The sequence below is a fragment of the Sphaeramia orbicularis genome, chromosome 20 (genome assembly GCF_902148855.1).
Source record: "Sphaeramia orbicularis chromosome 20, fSphaOr1.1, whole genome shotgun sequence".
Classification (NCBI taxonomy): Eukaryota; Metazoa; Chordata; class Actinopteri; order Kurtiformes; family Apogonidae; genus Sphaeramia; species Sphaeramia orbicularis.
The window spans coordinates 36,846,024-36,867,648 of NC_043976.1; the positions used below are offsets into that span (position 1 = coordinate 36,846,024).

General features: G+C 36.4%; 1 protein-coding gene across 1 annotated transcript in view; it reads right to left on the bottom strand.

The window, feature by feature from the left end:
* Window positions 1-3,944: 3,944 nt before the first annotated feature.
* The window catches only part of tecrl2a (trans-2,3-enoyl-CoA reductase-like 2a), a 28,372-nt gene continuing 10,691 nt past the window's right edge, over window positions 3,945-21,625 (bottom strand). The window contains exons 3-12 of the mRNA XM_030123827.1: window positions 20,726-20,770; window positions 16,058-16,161; window positions 14,446-14,561; window positions 8,059-8,164; window positions 6,862-6,934; window positions 6,731-6,774; window positions 6,574-6,631; window positions 4,358-4,446; window positions 4,224-4,269; window positions 3,945-4,097 (exon numbers count right to left, since the gene is read on the bottom strand). Of these exons, the coding sequence (XP_029979687.1) occupies window positions 3,970-4,097; window positions 4,224-4,269; window positions 4,358-4,446; window positions 6,574-6,631; window positions 6,731-6,774; window positions 6,862-6,934; window positions 8,059-8,164; window positions 14,446-14,561; window positions 16,058-16,161; window positions 20,726-20,770 (809 nt within the window). The 3' untranslated portion in view covers window positions 3,945-3,969. The remainder of the gene's footprint in view (window positions 4,098-4,223; window positions 4,270-4,357; window positions 4,447-6,573; window positions 6,632-6,730; window positions 6,775-6,861; window positions 6,935-8,058; window positions 8,165-14,445; window positions 14,562-16,057; window positions 16,162-20,725; window positions 20,771-21,625) is intronic.

A 21,625-nucleotide genomic window follows, 5' to 3' on the forward strand; every position in this document is an offset into this window, starting at 1 on the left:
TTTTGAATTTTTTGCATCTGATTTTTTTGCATTTGAATTTTTTGCTTGTGAATTTTTTGCATCTGAATTTTTTGTTTCTGAATTTTTTAATCCTAAATTATGAACATAGTTGAATTCAGAGGCAAAAAATTCAGATACTTAATTTCAGTGCAAAAAAATTCAGTGCTAGAAATTCAATAACTTTTATAATTCAAAATATGATGAGACAGATTTACTTCCATACCACTGATTCTATTTATTTGCTTCAGATGCCAAGCAAGATTATGTTTTTTTTTGTTTTTGCCTTCATTAGACACATGAAATGAGCACTCAGAGAATTAGAGTGTTAGCACTTTATTGATGCAGCATTACTTGAAGCACCATATTTTTTAACACTGTCTGACGGTCTCATAAAAAAAAAAAAAAAAACCTGCTAGTGCAATACCGTTAGTAATTGTTGCAAGATTCTTTTGCTGCTATGAATCTTTTAATAACATGGAACATGTTATGCCACAAATGTTTTGTTCAGTCTTTGCGCTTTATCGTATGGACTTTGGTAAGCTGTGTGCACTCCACCAGAACCTGGTGTCAGTAGAAGAAGATGACAGAATGTGACGAAGGTGATGTTTCTGAGAGGAACATCATGTTAAATAAAGTTACAGTTTTCCTTAAAATGTGGACATTGATTTTTTTTCATTTTTATATATGTATGTATGTAGAATCACATTTTCAATTTTTAATAACACCTGAGATAGACAATAAGTTCAAACCACTGCAGCTTTCACTTACTGGCTGATGAGCCCTTTATATGTTAAAGCCAGAAATGTTTTATATACAGTGGAGTTAGATTTGGAGATACTGTGAAGAAAAAAAACTGAGATACCCAAAGGACGATCCCAAAGTTAGGGTTGGCAGAGGAAAATATACCAAACAGTCTTAACATTCTGACCACTGACAGAAGTGGAATTGACATTCAATGTTGGGAGTAATATGTTACAGAAGTAATGCATTACAGTAAGAGATTACTTTCTGCTGTAACACAGTAGTATAAAGCATTACAAATCAATTTTCAGTAATATTTTACTCAGTACATGTTCAATAGTGCTCATGTTACAACACACTTTTCGCCCATAATTTAATTGCTCAAGTGACAAAAAACCCCAGCAAGACCTTGAGACCATAAGGAATCAAAAATGCATCTGTAAAGTTTTATTTCCTGTTGGTGTTCAGCCAATGGGTGAAGACGGCAGAAGACAGTCCATTGTCCACATGGATGTTTACTCATTACCAACCCTAACCCTGCTTTTAACCCTGTAAAGCCTGAACCATTAAATCATTGACAGAAAATTCCAGTTCTTTGAAACTGGAGCCTTTATTGGTCCTTCTGAACAACCAAGAAAAGTTTTTTTCAAATACCAATTTCCATGTATGAGTTTCAATTTTGTATCATATTTGATACACTGGGTCTCAGTGCTCAAATATTATTTTTGAACAAACAAAAACACAATATAACATAAACATGTCTAACAAATTGATAATTCCTTTTCAAAATTGCTGAAGTTCTGCCTCCTTCCTCATTAATAACAATCTTGTAGTGTCACTGGAAAGGCCTCTGGTGAACAATTACCTCCCCCCTGGTGGAATATCTGTGTATTGCATGTATCTAATTATATACATCAGGTTTTTTCAAGAAAAAAAATATCACACTGATCATGTAGAGGGCTTCAAAACTCATGTATCAAATATGATACGTTTGGCGTTATAGGGTTAAGAAGCTAGTCAGCATGACCCCTGTGATCAGCAATGACAAGGTAAGCTAACGTTTCTATAACTAGTTAGAATTCTTTATCAATTGTGAATTTCTCTACTGGTCTCCCTGGTGCTGCGCCCCCTGTTTGAACATGTAAAATGCTGAAAAAAATGCAAATGTTTTCTAGCTGGGATTCGAACATCGTAGACCGTAGCATTACTTACTGAGTAAGTACACAAATTTATGTGTCCAATGACTGTCCTATCTGTTCTATAGGTGGGAGTTATTATTTGACTTTGGGGGGGGGGGGATTCTACTGCGTACACACCATTTATAACTCAAAAGTAATACAGGAGTCATCATGTAACACATTACAATTCTGAGACAGTAATATTGTAAGGTAAGGAATTACTTTTAAATAACAGTAACAAGTAATCTGTAATGTATTATAGTTTGGAAATAACTTGCACAACACTGTTGCTATTGATTACTTCATTCCAATGGTACCTTCAGTGGTACCTTGGGTATATTAGGCACCAAGTGAACTTTTAGTCCTTGAAGTTGATGTGTTGTAAGGAGCTAAATGATCAACATTAAGAAATAAGTGACTTTGACAATGTCCATATTGTCACGAAGATGGCTGGGCCAGAGCATCTCCACAACTGCAGAGGTCTTGTTGGGTGGTCCTGGTCTGCAGTGGTTAGTACTGACCAAAAATGGACTAAGGAAGGTCATCCCAGTCTCAGAACAATTGAGCACCTGTGGAACATCCTGGATAAACAAGTCCAATCCCTCTCATTTTACAAGTTTTAGGACTTCCAGGACCTGCTGCTGATGTCTTGGTCCAGATACCACACACACCTGCAGTGGTCTGGTGGAATCTAGGTCTTGGGTCAGGCAACGTACACAATATTAGACAGGTGGTGATAGTGTTCTGCTCCCATGGATGTTGGATTGGTTGAGATGTGGTTGTTCTTTAGGTATTTTTGGTAGGAACGAACCACTTTGCATTAGGAATGAACGACAAGATCTGACTCACTGATTTGGACATCACAATTTGTCCCTTATCAAAGTTGCTCAGATCCCTACTCTTGAACATTTTGCTGTTTCTAGCACATCATTGGAATGAAATAATAAAATCTGTCAGTGGTCAGAATGTTATGGCTGATCAGTGCATATACTAATAATAAGAGATGTGAAATTAAAACAGAACAAAAATGTTCTCTGGGAGAGTTTATGAATGTTGACTTCATGACCACATGAAACAGAAGAGAGGTCTCAAATGTACCAGACGACAACCAAAACGGTGTATTAAACGCAGCAAAATAGAAGTGACAGAGAGTGAGAGTGACAAAGACGTCATGAGACAAAATAAAAAAAAGATTAAAATGATGTAAACACATGTAAAGACTGAAAGACATAACACAAAAATGATGAAAGAGATACAAATACACACAAGACGACTAAAAAATAAGTCGTCAGAAGCTGTTTTGACAGTGAAAGAGTCAGTTAAAATGTAGATGTGTTACATTTTTATAAGCTTGGGTTCTACGGAGACACTAAATTTCTCCTTCGGGTTTTGAGCTGACAGGTCTGGAAATCACTGATGTATGAGTATCTCAACGTTAACAGTCGAACATTAGTTATTAAATTCCTTCTCTATCAGCGTTCCTCCAGAGAGCTTAGCGATGATGCAGTCTTAATTAGATGCCATGACATTTTAATTTCTGTTTCTGTTTGCATCCACAGGCACTTAATAATTAAGAAGAGCATGTTTTATTTATTTCCCTCAACCTGAAAACTGTATTTATTTGGCTCTAAGCGTATATTCAAAAGCAGCAGTTAGTATTCGGGTTTGCAGCGATGCTTTAACTTCTTGTGGATGTGAATGAATGTAGCAGCTAAAGGTAGTTATTTATCAACCTTCATGTACCGGCAGAGACAAAACATCAAATATAACTGTTATCAGTGTTAATCGTATAGATAACATGCCAGTAAGATGTATTGCTGTCATTAGAGGATTGTTATTACGATGCCAAATCAATCTCCGAGGAAGAAACTGAAACTGAGTGTATAACCTGAAATCCTTTACTATATTGCTTTAATAATTTCGCCATAAACAGCACTGGATACGTTTATTCACTAATGTATAAAATTTGCATAGTGCTGGATTCAACTGCAGCAAATATTTAGTATTTGGTGAAAAGCCAAAATATACTGTGCATCTGCTTAGGTTATTATCAAAGAATCAGAGGGATAATGGCCATTCGGAGACTGGGATAATCCTTGAATTCCCGGTTGTAGGCTTTGTGCTTCCCTTTGGCCCAGATGGTCATCTGAATGAATCCTAGTAATGTGTAGAAGGCCACTGGAAGACAACAACACGCCAAAGAAAACACAAAAATGGAAATGAAGTAAGAAACATATCAGCCATCTGCCCTTGAATAGTGTTTTCTGACATAAAATGCTAATTATTTCATATTAATACACGTACCTGGCAGGCACTGGGTCATGATGGAGAAGCTCACCCAAGCTCCCACCTACAGGATAAAGAATATTTGGAGGTAAGTTATCACAAAAGTATGTTTTCTGTGGATTTGCTGGATACGTTTCTGTGTATTTAAGTACCTCATATGTGTAATTTGGACAGGATACGAAGAAAAATAGCCACGTAAAAGGGTTTTTAGTGGGTACTGGGAACCTCCTGCTTCTGGGTCCTGGAGAAAAACATGAGTTTATTAAGTGTAGTAAAACATCATCCATCCATCCATCCATCCATCCTTCATCCACCTTGTTGTCCATCCATCCATCCATCCATCCATCCATCCATCCATGCTTCGTACACCTTGTTGTCCATCCATCCATCCATCCATGCTTCATCCACCTCATCATCCATCCATCCATCCATCCATCCATGCTTTGTCTACCTTGTTGTCCATCCATCCATCCATCCATCCATCCATCCATGCTTCGTCCACCTTATCATCCATCCATCCATCCATCCATCCATGCTTCATATACCTTGTTGTCCATCCATCCATCCATCCATCCATCCATGCTTCATCCACCTCGTCGTCCATCCATCCATCCATCATCCATCCATCCTTCATCCACCTTGTTGTCCATCCATCCATCCATCCATGCTTTGTACACCTTGTTGTCCATCCATCCATCCATGCTTCGTACACCTTGTTGTCCATCCATCCATCCATCCATGCTTCATTCACCTCATCATCCATCCATCCATCCATCCATGCTTTGTCTACCTTGTTGTTCATCCATCCATCCATCCATGCTTTGTACACCTTGTTGTCCATCCATCCATCCATGCTTCATACACCTTGTTGTCCATCCATCCATCCATCCATCCATCCATGCTTCATCCACCTCATCATCCATCCATCCATCCATCCATGCTTCATCCACCTCGTCGTCCATCCATCCATCCATCCATCCATGCTTTGTACACCTTGTTGTCCATCCATCCATCCATGCTTCGTACACCTTGTTGTTCATCCATCCATCCATCCATCCATGCTTCATCCACCTCATCATCCATCCATCCATCCATGCTTTGTCTACCTTGTTGTTCCATCCATCCATCCATCCATCCATCCATCCATCCATGCTTCATCCACCTTGTTGTCTATCCATCCATCCATCCATCCATCATCCACCTTGTCCATCCATCCATCCATCCATCCATCCATCCATGCTTCGTACACCTTGTTGTCTGTCCATCCATCCATCCATCCATCCATGCTTCATCCACCTCATCATCCATCCATCCATCCATCCATGCTTTGTCTATCTTGTTGTCCATCCGTCCGCCCATCCATCCATCCATCCATCCATCCATCCATCCATCCATGCTTCATCCACCTTGTCATCCATCCATCCATCCATCCATCCATCCATCCATCCATCCATGTCTGTATTGAAAAATCCTCTGTTCAGAAAAGTCTGATTTGGTACATCCATATGGAATATTCTATTTTCGCACCATCTGTCAAATTCAGAATAATAGTGGAATATTAGTTTGTATCTAAACATACTCATTATTTTGATGCCGGGCTCTGTGAAGTTGTAATATTGGTCTTGAGAAGACATAAAACAGACTTACTGGGGTCAATCTGCAAAACTTTGGGAACCGCTGATCTACACAAACACAAAGTAAACCAGAACCTATAACTGTTGTCCCTCTTTATGAAGCTGCTGCACTGTTTCAAGCAGACAGACCTAATTTCCCAGCCCTTAGGCTAAAAACAGCCGTCACAGCATATTAAAAAAGGTTATTAATATTTATATTGTGCCAAATCCTAACAAAAGCTATCTCATGACACTTTCCATCCATACATCCATACATCCTTATATTGCAGCCATTTTTCTCTCTCTGCTGTTTCTAAAGGGATCATTATATACTCCTCATGCTCATGTTGTGTGTTTAAAGTTAGAAAACCTGACAAATCACTATCACTTCAATAGATCCTGCAAATCTGGAGGGATGTCGTACCATATTTCCAATTACAACAGATGTTTTTGACATATCAAACATTATTTATTCCCTCCCTATCATTTTACATGACACAGTAATACTATGCAATGGTTGAATGCTACTGTTAGCTCTGGTCTTCAAGTATCTGGTTTTATTTGTCAGATATCCAACAGTTTTTTCACTTGTCATTGCCTTTTCTCTCTCTGTGTTCATTCATTTGTCGATTTCACTGCGGGACTACATTTTCCCTTAGCTCACTGTATTTGAACATCAGATCCCGATCATGACGTCAGAGGAAAATGGCTGCCATGTGAACATATTCTGCAGTTGTACCATCTCAGCTACTCACCCTCTCCTCTAAGGTTATTTAGAGTCAAGTGTATTGAGAAGTTGCCCAGTTCACATATCTGTTGTAGAAATGACACACTTCACTGTCACATCCCATCTTGATGCAAAATATGTAGAATTTTGTTTACTTATGTCCATGATGAACATAGTTTACTCACCACAAATATGGCTAATGCATAGTTGACTTGTAACTCTCCATATGCTGTGAAGAGAAGAGATGAAGATGAAGGTGAGATGAAGGAAATGCACAGACGTCTGTATTTGAATGACAGTGCATAGGCTGTCTTACATGGAGGTGTATATAGAGGATGGTTGATATAATAGGCCAACCAAGCTGAGAAACCCCAGTAATAGACACAATTCTGAGGAAGGAAACGAATGACTTTAGTGAAATCATCATAGTTGTATTTGTATATTCTATCCATCCATCCATCCATCCATCCATCCATCCATCCATCCATGGTTAATCCACCTTGTCATCCATCCATCCATCCATCCATCCATGGTTAATCCACCTTGTCATCCATCCATCCATCCATGGTTAATCCACCTTGTCATCCATCCGTCCATCCATCCATCCATCCATCCATGGTTAATCCACCTTGGCATCCATCCATCCATCATCCATCCATCCATCCATCCATGGCTAATCCACCTTGTCACCCACCCACCCACCCATCCATGGTTAATCCACCTTGTCATCCATCCGTCCATCCATCCATCCATCCATCCATCCATGGTTAATCCACCTTGTCATCCATCCATCCATCCATCCATCCATGGTTAATCCACCTTGTCATCCATCCGTCCATCCATGGTTAATCCACCTTGTCATCCATCCGTCCATCCATCCATCCATCCATCCATGGTTAATCCACCTTGGCATCCATCCATCCATCATCCATCCATCCATCCATCCATCCATCCATCCATCCATCCATCCATCCATCCATCCATGGCTAATCCACCTTGTCACCCACCCACCCACCCACCCACCCACCCATCCATGGTTAATCCACATTGTCATCCATCCATCCATCCATCCATCCATCCATCCATGGTTAATCCACCTTGTCATCCATCCATCCATCCATCCATAAGAGTCTGATTTGGTACATCCATATGGAATATTCTATTTTCACACTATCTGTCAAATTCAGAATAATAGTGGAATATTAGTTTGTATCTAAACATACTCATTATTTTGATGCTGGGGTCTGTGAAGTTGTAATATGGGTCTTGAGAAGACATAAAACAGACTTATTGGGGTCAGTCTGCAAAACTTTGGGAACCGCTGATCTACACAAACACAAAGTAAACCAGAACTTATAACCATCATCCCTATTTATGAAGCTGCTGCACTGTTTCAAGCAGACAGACCTAATTTCCCAGCCCTTAGGCTAAAAACAGCCGTCACAGCATATTAAAAAAAGGTGAGCGCTATCGAAAGCTCTTCTTTTCAAGGGTAGTTATGTCGTGTCCTCACCCTCACTATCGTCCTGAGAGGCATCGTCCCATGGGAGAAACGATGCACAAAGATAGTCTCCACCAACCTCTTTATGTAGTGGGAGGTATGACAGGCACAGGCTAGTCTGGACACAAGAGAGAGGACGTCAGAAGAACGTTAAAGTGGACATATGCGATGTTCACAGGCTGGGAGAATACACGGGTTTTCCACAGAAGATGACAAATATCAAGTGTGAAGATGTAAAAATGTAATTATTCCTTAATCAGTTGATAAATCAGTAAAGAATGTGCAGAGAAATATACTCTAAAGCACAGGTGTCAAACATGCGGCCCAGGTGCCAAATTCGGCCTGCGGGATGACTGTGCAAAGTGCAGAAGATATTAACAGTCAAGGGCGTCGAACTCGAAAATAACAGCATAATAACCTAAAAATAATGACTCCAAATGTTCTTCTTGGTTTAATGTGAAAAAAATAATATGACATCATACCTATAAATAATGGCCACACCAATTTTTTCTTTTTGATTTACTGCAAAGAACATTACATTCTGATATCCTTTAATAATAAAACGTCAGTAACCTGAGCAAATATGAACAACCTGAAATGTCAAAAGAAAAATAAATGTAATTCAAAAAATATTCTGTCTGTTTTGTGTCTTGGTAGATGCACGTATAAATACTGATCAAATTTTTCTTATTATTTCTTCTTATTTTTCTTCAGAAATTTCAATTTGTTCAGGTTATTCACATCTTTTTTGTTTGGATCGTTTGTAAAATGTAAAGGGTTTTTATAATTTAATGTTATTCTTTGCTTATAAAAAATTTTGAGTTGTCATTATTTACAGGCAATTATGCTATTATTTCACTGGTTCGGCCCACTGGAGGTCAAACTGGGCTGAATGTGGCCCCTGAAAGAAAATGAGTTTGACACCCCTGCTCTAAAGAATATAAAAACACCAGAATATATAACATACATCACTGGGAATCAACATTAAGCTATAGGAGGTTTATATTCAGCAAGTGGTTAGTTACTACTACTACTATTACTACTACTACTACTAACAATAATAATAATAATAATAATAATAATAATAATAATAATAATAATAATAAAGTCCCAGGCCAGTGTGCTCCAAAATTGTTGGATGTAGTCAGATTTAGTAAATATTTCACAAACAGTAACTTAGATTTATCTTCACTAGATCTCAGTATATGAAGTTTAACTCTTTAAAACCCAACGTGTCATCACTGACACACTCTTATGCATATGTTCATATGCAGTTTGGATGGCTGTAACTCTTTCACCGTTTGTGCAAATGGAAAAATTCCAACGGTTTCTGAAACCTGAGACGTTGCGCTTTAAAGGTTTTATTGGGTCATTATGGTCATTTCACTCACACCTGTACTAGAAACTGGAGAATAAGACGATTTAGCAGTATTATAACATTCACTAAATTGTAAATGACTACTAGGTTTTGAGAGTTCTAAGTGTTCTGGAAAAATAGGCAAAAAGACTCACTCATAGCATATTTTCTAACCTTTTTTTAGTCAAAATAAGAAAAAAAATCTTGATGGACCATTTTAGGCCTAGGGTTTAAAGGGTTAATTACTTCTATTCATTTTTCAAGAAATATTGACAAAAAAAATTCTTAAGAACAATTTTCCAGCTATAAAAATTTAATTTGAAACAGTTAATGGTGCTGCAATTGTAACCCAGGTTATTCTGTGACTTTAAATTACATAGCATCCTTAAATGCCACTTGGTTCGCCTAGTACAGTGTTTTCCTACGCCCCGTGAACGTCTCAGTTTTTCTCAGGTGTTTAGGATGGGAAGTCATATGACAATGAAGAAAACGACTAAAAGAGAGGAATAAGAAACGTGTTTGCTAACTTTTAGCAACAAGCTATGGATCTATATCGGACAGAGGTAATTGAATTGTTAACTAGGTATATGAGATGCGATGGCGCCGATTCACTTTTCATTCTATTCACCTGCTAAATATTATGCTAAGTTAGCATTTAGCCTAGCTTACATGAGTTAGCCTGGTTAATGCATTTATTTTCTGAATGTAGAATGTAAGCTGGCATAAAAGGTCTGTATGTCTGAAATCAGTTACTATATGTAACTTGTTCTGATATTAAGCCGGAAAAACGTTGTAAATGAGTTGAATTGTGGTGAAGCTAAACTAAGCTAACTTCCAAGCTAACATGATGCTATGTGTTGACATATGACTGATATGTATTCAACCATAATGAGTTAAAATAAACACGATTAAATGGTTATAGACACTTTTGTCGAGTACTGTACTGGAAAAGAAAGACATTCTTAGTGTGATGTTATTATACTGAATCTTGCAGAGTATTAAAGCGAAATGTTTGTTTTAAGGTAGGGGTTTTAAACATGTGTCTGCCAAAGTTTCCAATCTGGAATAAAGGATAAGTTTGTGAAATGCAAACATTACACTGAGATATTAACCCTCCGTTATCCTGTTCAGCAAGGCCCTTACTAACCACCAAAATGACACACTTGGTGGAATAATGTCTAAAAATTTTTCATACACTTTGTTTTTAATTCTTTTACACTTTTTTTCTATTTCATCAACTTGAGCCGTAAATAAAAATACCAAATACTCAATAATTGTCTCCTTTTTTCACCCTTTTAATGTCGTGTTTGTAATGTAAACAAACCATTTTTTTGATGCAAAAAACACACAAAAAATATTTTTTTCAGTATACTACATAAAAAGTGGATCACATATTTTTTGATTTTTGCAGCCTGGCATATGTCAATGATTAACAGCAACATTGGTTAATTTGCATTATTATTTTTGGCGCTAGGTCAAATATTCAATAATACTAGCATCTGTCACCAAGTATGCCAAAATGGCACACCTATAAATCAAACTATCAAATATTATATATTGATTTATTTTTCTCCTCTAATTTGATTTTATTTTGGTAAATCAAGGTCAGCCCTAATCATACATATCAAATAATCATTCATTTTAGATTTTTTTTAACCCTTTTAACAATCTCTTTTCATCATGATGTCACTACATTTTTTGATGCAAAAAACACAAAATATGATTACATATTATTTGATTTTTGCAGCCTGGTATATGTCCATGATTCACAGCAACAATAACAATGTTAATAAATTAATTTAGACCCTCACCTCTCAAATGAAGCCCAGATATCAGTAGAAGCAGGATTTATGCCTTAATGGCTTTGGTTTCAAAAACAGTGGTTATAATGGAAGAAATAGTGCATTTTAGGCACACTTGGGAGATGGATGCTAGTCTTGTAATTTTCTTTTGTTTACAATGTGCAAATTTTAGTTGGTGGCCAGAATTTTAAAGATCATGCAAAAATGAACAACTTTTGAATTCTAACCTTATTTAAATTGTGAAAAATAATATCAAGTTTTTTAACATGAAGTGCAAAGTGTGCCTAAAAAGTGCACCCGGATACTGGAGGGTTAATGTGTTAAAGTCAAAATCATTTTAGGTCAGGGGTCACATGCAGCACAACTGAATCTCAAGTGAGTTAGACCAGTAAAATACTATCATAATAATCTATAAATAATGATACCTCTAAAAAATTCTCCTTGTTTTACTGTAGAAAAGCAAAATTACATGAAAATGTTTGCATTTACAAACTATCTTTTCACAAAAATATGAATATCCTGAACAAATATGAACCACTTGGAATGTCTTTAGAAAAATAAGTGCATTTTTAATATTATGCCTGTTACGAAATGTGTTGTGGATTTGTAGATCAACTGGAATCTGTAAGTAAATGATAAACTGAGGCATAATATTGTTAAAATTGCACTTGTTTTTCTGAAGGACTTTGTTGGGAGGCTGTTCATATTCACTTTTTTTTAAAGGATACTATGTAGAAGTAAATGTTTTCATAGTGTAAATTTTTTTTTTTCACTCTAAAACACAGAGAAAAGTTTGGAGTTGACATTATTTACAGGTTATTGTGTTATTATTTTACTGGTCTGACCCACTTTAGATCATATTGGACTGAATGTGGAACTGAACCAGAATGACTTTGACTCCCCTGTTGTAAGGACTGTCTGAGTAATTGCCTACATGCTTGTGTGCAGGCTGTTTTTTGTGGATTCCCTTCTATGGACAGAACTGACTTCCCCTGGGACGCCATCATGAGGACATACTAGGATGTCCATCTTCTCTGTGGAGGCTGGTAGGATCTTGATCAGTGGAGGAAACATCTTTATTTTGCACTTTTTTTTACTCCTTGCGGTCTCAGAGATTTGAGTTGGACCTAACATATAAGACTGACACACTGAAATCTCAAGACTTTTAACTTTGAAACCTGAATGTGAGTCACTGAGATGCATTAAACTAATGAACATTGAAGGTGAACCTTAAATCGGACGACGACAATGTTGACAAAATTGAAGGTGATTTTTGAAAATGACAGTGGTAATGGAAGTACATTAATGAGATATTCCTCACAGAAAACGGCTATGAACAGAATTTATCACTGTAAATGGTCATTTTCTCCCAGACGTTACATGCTCAAGCATTGTTGTACATTGTTATTCGTTCCAACGTATTCTCATAATGTGCTTCCCTGGTGTTTTTAATCCTATGCAAGAATATGTTTATTCTGTGTTGGAGGTTATATTTGCTCTTATGTAGAGTTAGAGTCAGTCCTTAGACATGTATATATCGGCTAATATTTACTTAGGGGGGTCAAATGAGTGGCCATTTTTGTCAAAAAAAAAAAAAGTTGTAAGAAATGCATAGAACTGTGTTGAAATATTGCTAATACATTTGTGCACAGACTACTGATGTTATTTGACAGTGGAAGCTATATTTTCAGAAATATTGGATTTTGAATAGCACGTGTATGTGAAAACTTTTACTGGTGGACGGACGTGACATTACCCATGATGATCTGGTCAGTACCAGTACTTTATTAGGAATAAACTTATATACTTACTATTGCTAATTATCCTCTTATTCTTAAATATTAGTTTTGTGGATTTAAAACAATAACAGCTGACACAAAAACACAAAATGTGTCAGTGGACGGATGTGACATGGTTGTTACAGATCCCATCATACTGATGCTCGGCAGCCATGTCACCGTTTACACTAATGATCCCTGTGCAAAAACTAGGATCAGAATTATTCATTGTATAGTTTATCATCATACTAAAGAGTAAATAACAATATAAAATTGTTATTTCTTTATAAAAATGCTTATTAGAAAACTGTTGATTTAAAAAGTGATGTGTGACATTCTTAATGTATGTGTTGGTGTAACATAAGCAGGATGGATCAGCACCATACTCCACAATGCAATCTGTAAAAATAAAACATGATATGTAGTATATGATCTTGTAAGGAAAAACTGGGGAATCTAAAAGAATAGAATATTTGTTTTTCAGGTAAATTTAGTTAAAATATAACTTGGCCATTTGTGACATGAAAATATAGCATTAATTGTGATGAAATTGACATTTTTGACCTGAAAGCATAGTTCATATGACCATCAACATGTTGCAAAAGAACTGAAATCCTCTCAATTTGCATAACTTGCATTTACCAACACAAAGTTCCTTTGGGGATTCACTTATACTGATTTCTTATGCACAAAGACATAAATAAGACCTCTAAGTGTGTGTGTGTGTGCGTGTGTGTGTGTGTGTGTATATATATATATATACACACACACACACACACACACACACACACACACTTCAGAGCTTCCTATATGGCAAGATTAAGAGTAACAGTAACAACGAAAATAAAGTGAATACAAAGCAAAACAAAGTGTAAATCCAATATGGCTGAAACAAACGACAGGCTTGTTTCTTCACTAGTTTCATTTTCATATTATTTGCTCTACTTAAATTAAATTAAATTAAATTGTACTGATGACAATGAATGACTTAAATGTTTAATTTAACTTAATACCCTGTTGCCCATAAAGTTGGAATAAAATAAAATAAAATAAAATAAAAAAAATAAAAGTTTAACAGGGACTCAGGATTTAATTATTACACCTGTCAAAGATGATGTGTACAAAATAGGAATAACAAGAGGAATGTGTCTGAAAATGAAATGATTCCAACTTAATGGGCAACAGTGCATTTGTTAAAACTACTTTTAACATCTTTTGCAAAGTAAATGTTGGTTTTATTTGTTTACTTTAAGTGTTAATTCAACTGTGTTTTATTTTCTGCCATCTCTGCCCATATATATTTTAATCAAATTTTAAATAATTATAGGTTAAATACTCCTCATTTGCACCTTATTTGTTAAATGTTTGTCTTAATAATACAAGTAATAGAAAATTCAATCCACGGTGAATCTGTTCTAAACAATGCTAGAAAAAGAATGAGACTGACATCAGAAGGACTTACGTGACCACAGGATGGGGGCTGGAGGTGAAGGCATATCTGTGCGAGTAAATGTATGGAACTCGAAAATAGAAGAGGAGGTAGGTGAGGAGAGGCCCAATGTACTCTGCAAGAAAGACCTGAAAACAAAAAGAACAGGGAAAGCTCAGCCTCATGTCCTATTCTGAGGTTTAAGAGCAAGGTTGATGCAGCTACGTGGAAAAAGTGAAGTACAGGGTGTCCCATAAGTCTCCATACATAGGAAAAATAAATGTTTCTTGACATAAACCATTTTTATGTATATAATATGCTCTATATGACTGCCATTTTGTCGGGAACACATTTCAATGCGTGTCTGCTGAAGAACTATAAAGAAGAAATATAAAGAAATACATGTTAGAACCATATATGTATGGAATGTATTATGTCTCCTATGTATGGAGACTTATGGGACAGCCTGTAAAAGTCAAACAGGGAAGATATGTTCAGACTTGTCCTGTTTTATATTTGTAGGATTTTAATAAGGATGTAGAGTGAAACTAAATCACAAATACCTTAAATAAAGAGCAACATTTACTGGATACAAAGGATGAAGCTGAATTAAAGTTAATATGTCTGAAAAAAAACAACAACATCAAACACTGAAGATAATTAAAGTCACCGATTTCAATATTTTTTTTTGTATGAAATATTAAGTTAACTCTTTAGGCGCCAGCATATTTATTATTATAAGTTTTTTGTTAAATATTCAGTTTGATATCACAATTCCAAAAAGCTGATTATTTCATTCAGTTATGTTGCTTGTCACAGTATTCGAACTTTGGCGCTTAAAGGGTCAATAAAGTTTAACAATGCATTGATGATTACAGATGTGTTGTTTCCATGCACTATATTAATATCAAAGATTAAAAAAATATATTGTTAATTCACTAGAAGCACAGGACATTCAGAGAATTGAGATACTGTTTCTCTCTCATCTTGTTAATTTATTTTGGATTCTGGGACTTTTCCAGCTTTTTAGAACCAACAATAAAAGATAAATTTCGACATATTTTCCACCAGGATGTACCTAATAATGATTTCAAATAAATACAAAAAAATTACACTTTTGCTCTGAGCCATCCCAAAATTAATGAATTTTTGATAAAATATTGGGGCCAAAAATAGGACCAAAATTGGGACATGAAAAGCTAAATAGGTGTCAGTGCATTTGATCTGGAAAACATCGCTTGAAATCGTCTTGTATACCACTATGTATTCTGTTCACAACTAAAAGAATATGAACATTTGAGCAGGATGTCTGTAAGACATAATTTAAGTTTTTACAGAGGAAAGTTTTGTGATATGGCATTAGATCCTGTTCTGATTAAATAAAAATTTGTGTATTTGTGCATATTTCTGTTGTAATTTGAATTTTGCCAGGTAATAATCTAAAAAAAAAAAAAAAAAAAGAATCAAAAGAAACAAAAAAAATCTACTTGTTATCAGCATCGTAAAATATACTATATTGTGATCCTAGTATTGTGATTTGTATCGTATCACCAGATTCTTGCCAGTACACACTCCTACACTGATGAGTATTGCCAGATGATACTTTTAAAGTTTTTTTGTTGTTTTGTGAATGCTCTGCTCTTACCATTGTCCAACCTAACTGTGGACCAAGATCTCTGAAGTACATGGTGGCTGTGGTCCCAACAGGAAGGTTCTGTAAAATCTCATCATCTCTGAGTGATTTTCCTCCTGAAAATTACAGGAAATTGTTTTCAGTCATTTCAGTTCAGTCGGTTATAAAAGGTTATATAAGAGCAGAGACAACTGAAGAAATCGTTACTTTTTCAGCAAATATATCATTAACTGAACATAAATAAGCTTCTCCCTCTACTGACATTTATCAAACTTCTTTGGTTTTACAAGTGATTCAATGTTTCTAGAAGATGACAGTGTTGCCATGGTAACTACGAAGCCTCTGAATGTCCAAATGGGTCATATCTGATGACCATGAAAAGACGACAAACTGTATTTTACCTCAATTATTTACATGTATTGATATGATTAATGGTTCTATTAGGGCTGTGCAATTAATCGAAATTCAATTACGATTTCGATTATTACACGCAACGATTACAAAAATTCTGTAATCGAGAAAAAACGATTATTAATTTTGAGTTGTTTAATTCACGCGCACGCAAGCTACCATGAGCTGCTCTGCCCCGCCCCCCTCTAAGCTACAGCTGCCTGCTAGCCGGCAGGTCCACCCCAAGAGGAAAGTTGTACCTAGCGGTCTGGAAAAATAGCGGGAGAATCGCAGCAGAAGTGCTTGGTAAACAAAAAAGGCAAGTCAGATTCAATTGTATGGAATCACTTTGGGTTTGATGAAGAGCAAAAACCCATTACGTGCAAAAAGTGTTTCGTAGTTGTGTCCGCACCGACCGGTAACACAGCAAACCTTTTTAACCATCTAAAGTTTAACCACCGCGACCTTTATCTTATGAAAAACTAAAACACATAAAAAAACTCCGTCTACAACTTCGTCCGCGATGCAATCTTCAGTCTCCGAATCTCTTTACGCTGCAACTCCCGTATTAACCTAACTGAAACCTCACAGCACGCCACTGAATTTACTATGTTTCATACTACACTGAACATACTTGAATTTATAATTTGCACTTTACGCGAGTTTTTTTTTTTATTGCTCCAGTTCTATGGCAAGTCTAGAGCAGTTTAATTCCAGTGCACTATTTGTTTACAAAAGGAAACATACTTGAATTTACAGTACACTTATTTGCATTCAAAGATTTTTTTTGTTTCGTACAAAAGTGAACATACTTTGTTTTAATGGTTAAAAGCTTTATTTATATTTAAAGAGCATATCTTACATTGTTTTGCAAGAAAAAAATAAACAACTTTAAGGTTAACAAATAATCGTTTTTAATAATCGTGATTTCAATTATTGCTGAAATAATCGTGATTATTTTTTTTTTCTATAATCGAGCAGCCCTAGGTTCTATCAATAAGTGTATTAAACCTTTTAGATCAGTACATGCTTCTTTTAGTTTTAAGTTACCTTAGTTTTGTTATAGGCCTAATCCCAATTCTCCCCTTGGCCCTCCCCCTTACCACTACCCCTTTGCACTTGGCACTACCCCTTGAAACGAAGCTGCAAGGGGTAGGGGTTGAAACATTCTCCTACAAAATGGGACAGCTCTTCGAGTCTGTTACATCATCAGCAGTCATCGATACCACGATGTTTCCAAAACAATTCCCCATATCGTCAGCAGCTGTAACCGTCTCTGTTTCATTGGCTTTGGGCATCGTTTCGCAGCTATCGACCACAACCCACCGAAGTGCGATCTATAAATCATTGAAATGGCATTAAATGATTGATCAAGTGATTAGGCTAAGTTGTTTACGAAGAAAATTCGTACATTTATGTGTTTCTTTCATCACACTGCTGCACTTTTTTGCTGTGTTTACCTCCATCTTGTCGATGATTCGAACTGATTTGTGGGAGATTTCTCATACCCCTCTGTTTGTAGTGTGGTCCTGAAAATTCTCTGTTTCAAAGGCCAAAAAGCCCTCCCCCTTAGCCCCTCCCTTCCAACTCATTGAGAATCAGGACACCCCTGAATGTGCAAAATGGAGGGGGAGGGGCCAAGGGGTGAATTGGGATTGGGCCACAGAGTTAGGTTGACCTCTTCTTTTTTGGCCCAGAACTCCTTATAAATTCATTTTCCTATTTTCTAAGTATGATAAAAAACCTATTATTTTCAGAAACCAACCTGTCACTACTCACACCTTTCAGTTTGCTCCTTGATGCTCCTTTAATAGCATAAATATGACCTATTCTTATATAATAAAACACAAGACCAGAGTCCAAATAGCTCTAAATTAAGTCTTTGCAGCTGGGAATAGTGGATGTAGACTACGGTCAAGGTGAGTAAGGCTTTAACAGGTGTTTTATAATGTCTCTGAGCCTTAGCAGTAACAGTCAAACAGCTATGATTGTGCTGATTTAAGCAGTCGACTGTGCCTCAAACTGGCACATGTTCGGATATATACACTCTAATATCCTGTAGCCTACTAATTGGATGGAATTTTTAGAATATCCTCAAGAGGAACTGGCCCAGATTCCTTTTTTACCAAATCTGTACTGTGCTGTAGTAACAAAAAGGCCTCACACTTTGTTGAATATAAAACCTCTGCCAAAGCATCACACAGAGCTGCACTGTATGTATAATATTTAACCCATACAGACCTAGTGCTACTTTTGTGGCAGCTCCCAAATGGATTGTTCTCTCTATGCAATCTTTCTTAAGCGATTTATCATCATTGATTACAAAATTATCTTCTTTATTTTGCATTTTTTCAGTGAAAATCAGGTCCTTTCATATATTGTTAGTAAGTCACACACTATATGGACAAAAGTATTGGGACATGTTGAATTCAGCTGTTTTTCTAACAGGGGTCTGGGATAAAAAGCAGTAATGACAAATGTCATAATACAGTTTTATATTGTGATGAATAGCATCATCATGATTATTGATTATTAATATAAAATTAATAAAAATTAATATAAATATTTATGTTTATATCTCAAATCAGCATGAACAGGACATCTTACAGCTGTAGCCATGATATGTCCCAATATTTTTGTCCATATAGTTTATGACCATCAATATGTCCGTTTTAAGTTTTTATGGAGATTTTTCTTCCTCAGTGAGATGTGAAACAAGTAGGTGGTTAGTTGTGGTAGAAAATCATTATTTACAGTCAGAGCACAGGAAATATTTTAGAAATCTAGACGCAGAACATTTATAATCAGTCATGGATTTAAAAAAAAAAAAATCAATGTGGAGAGAAATTAAGTAAAAGCCATCCCTGAGGCATTTTGGAAGCAAAGATAACACTTTAAACCAAACTAACCACTGCAATGATATTTATCCAAATATAAAACTATATTAGGACATTTATCAACATTGTTTTGTATCCCTGACCCCTGTCAGAAAAGAAGCACCTGAATTCAACGTGTCCCAATACTTTTGTCCATATAATGTATGACTTAGGCAATTATGCTATGGTGCTAATGATATGTTTAATATAATGATCATGTAGATGCTCATAAAAGCTCAGATCCAAGTTGAGGGTTATTAAATCAGAAACAGAGAAAACTGAATAAAAAGCGACTTATTCAACTAAGTCTATTTTATAAAAGCCAAGAAGCCTCTGTGAGCGTGTGTGTGTCTGGGGATTCACACAAAATCCGTAAAGAGCTTTTTTCTGCAGTTTGGGATACTTAAGTATTTTTTGTAAAGGAAGACAGTAGCGAAAACGGCAAGTTGATAGGACCAATATTATGTGAGATATTAGTAATTTAGGAATAAAATGTCCTTACAAATATGTTTCTATGGCCAGAACGTTTTGGCGGTGACTGCTGGATAAATACGGTACAGCATGCACGAATACACTGCAGCATAAAAACTACCACATCTAGAACCCGTGGATCCCCACGGATCAGCGCATTAATATATATATATATATGTAAACTGCATTTTACACCAATTATTACCCCGCCCCCCAAAGGGGAGTCAATGGGGTATTGTTTTTGGTTTGGTTTGTTTGTTCATTAACACTTTAGCACCAAAACTATTGGTTGAATTCATACCAAATTCGGTTTATAGATTGCCAGTGATCCAGAAGAGATCAGATTAAATTTTGAGAACAGTAGGTCAAAGGTGAAATTTTTTACAAATTTTTAAAATCTTTTTTTTCCCCCCTTTTACTTACAATAGGCGAAATTTCAAATGTCTGTAGCAGCAAAACTATGGGTTGAATTCATGCCAAATTGGGCTTATAGATTGCCAGTGACCCAAAAGAATTGTGATTACACTTTGGGAAAAGTAGGTCAAAGATAAAAAAAAAAAAAATTTATGAATTTTTAAAATATTTTTTTCCCCTTCCCATTTACTTATAATGGTGAAATGTGTCTATGCTCCCTATGTCTATGATGACATCAGCACACGTGTAGACATGATGACATCAGCTGGATCAATGCCAAAGTAAGCTGCAATACAGGTGAGGGGCGGAGTTTGTTGTGCCAGGTGCCATTTGTTTACATGTATTGATAGGGTTAATGGATCCACAGGTATTAATCATTTTACATCAGTAGATGATTTTGGACAATGGTGGATGTCTCTGGGTTAATGAAGCATCAATAAGAGGCAACAGTTCTACAAAGACGTCCCATCCACAACCATGAAACTCTAAAATTCCCACATACATAAAATAATCACAGCGTGGTACTTACTGGGATCGAGCTTCAGAGCCTGCCTTGCTGGATACCAGTGAGGATCTGAAAAGATTATACACACATGCACGAACAGGATTGAACAAAACTGGCAAAGCGCACAGATTTTGGCCTTGGGCCTGATAATAATTGATCACGGTGGAATAACGGCGAGCTGCACTACTCTGATGGATGCAGACGGCCTCGGGCTTGGCAAACATTTGGTAACGTTTCTGACCAGACGCACTGTGAGCTTCAGAGGAATAAAGGAGAAATTAGACTGAACAGGCAGCGAGATACAACAAATATACTCCTCTAATAGTCTAAATATGTGATCATGTATCTGTCAAGTCTTAAAGGAGTGATATTTCACTTTTTTAAATGGAATTATGCATTTTAGAACATTTCCCTGTGATCTCCATAAACTGTAAATGCTCTGCTTGGGTCTGAATTCTTCATTCATTCAACTCCACAGGTACATCTTCAACCCTATTTCTGAGTAATGACACCAGAAAGGTCGTTTTGAGCGCTGGCCCTTTAAATGCACATGAGCCACTTCAGGCCCCGCCCCCTCCAGGTTGTTTGCTGTGCTGCTCTGTCCCGTTCAACCAACAACTGAACATTTTAGGTAATCGGCTCGAAGTTTGGACATATTTTCAGTTTTTACTACAACCGCTGCTGCTGACAAACAATTATGGCATACTCTGAGAAATGTTCATCGGAAGTTTTGACCTTATACAGTTGTGGTAAAAATTATTAGACTGTCAAAAGTCATCTAAAACAATAGGTATGCAATTAAATACTAACTCCTGTGTGTATCATGTGCCTAAAACAGACAGAAAAGAGAACATGGAATGCCTAAAAGCACTGTTTTGTTAGTACAGTGCCATAGATATTCATGTAAGAACTGAAATGATTTTG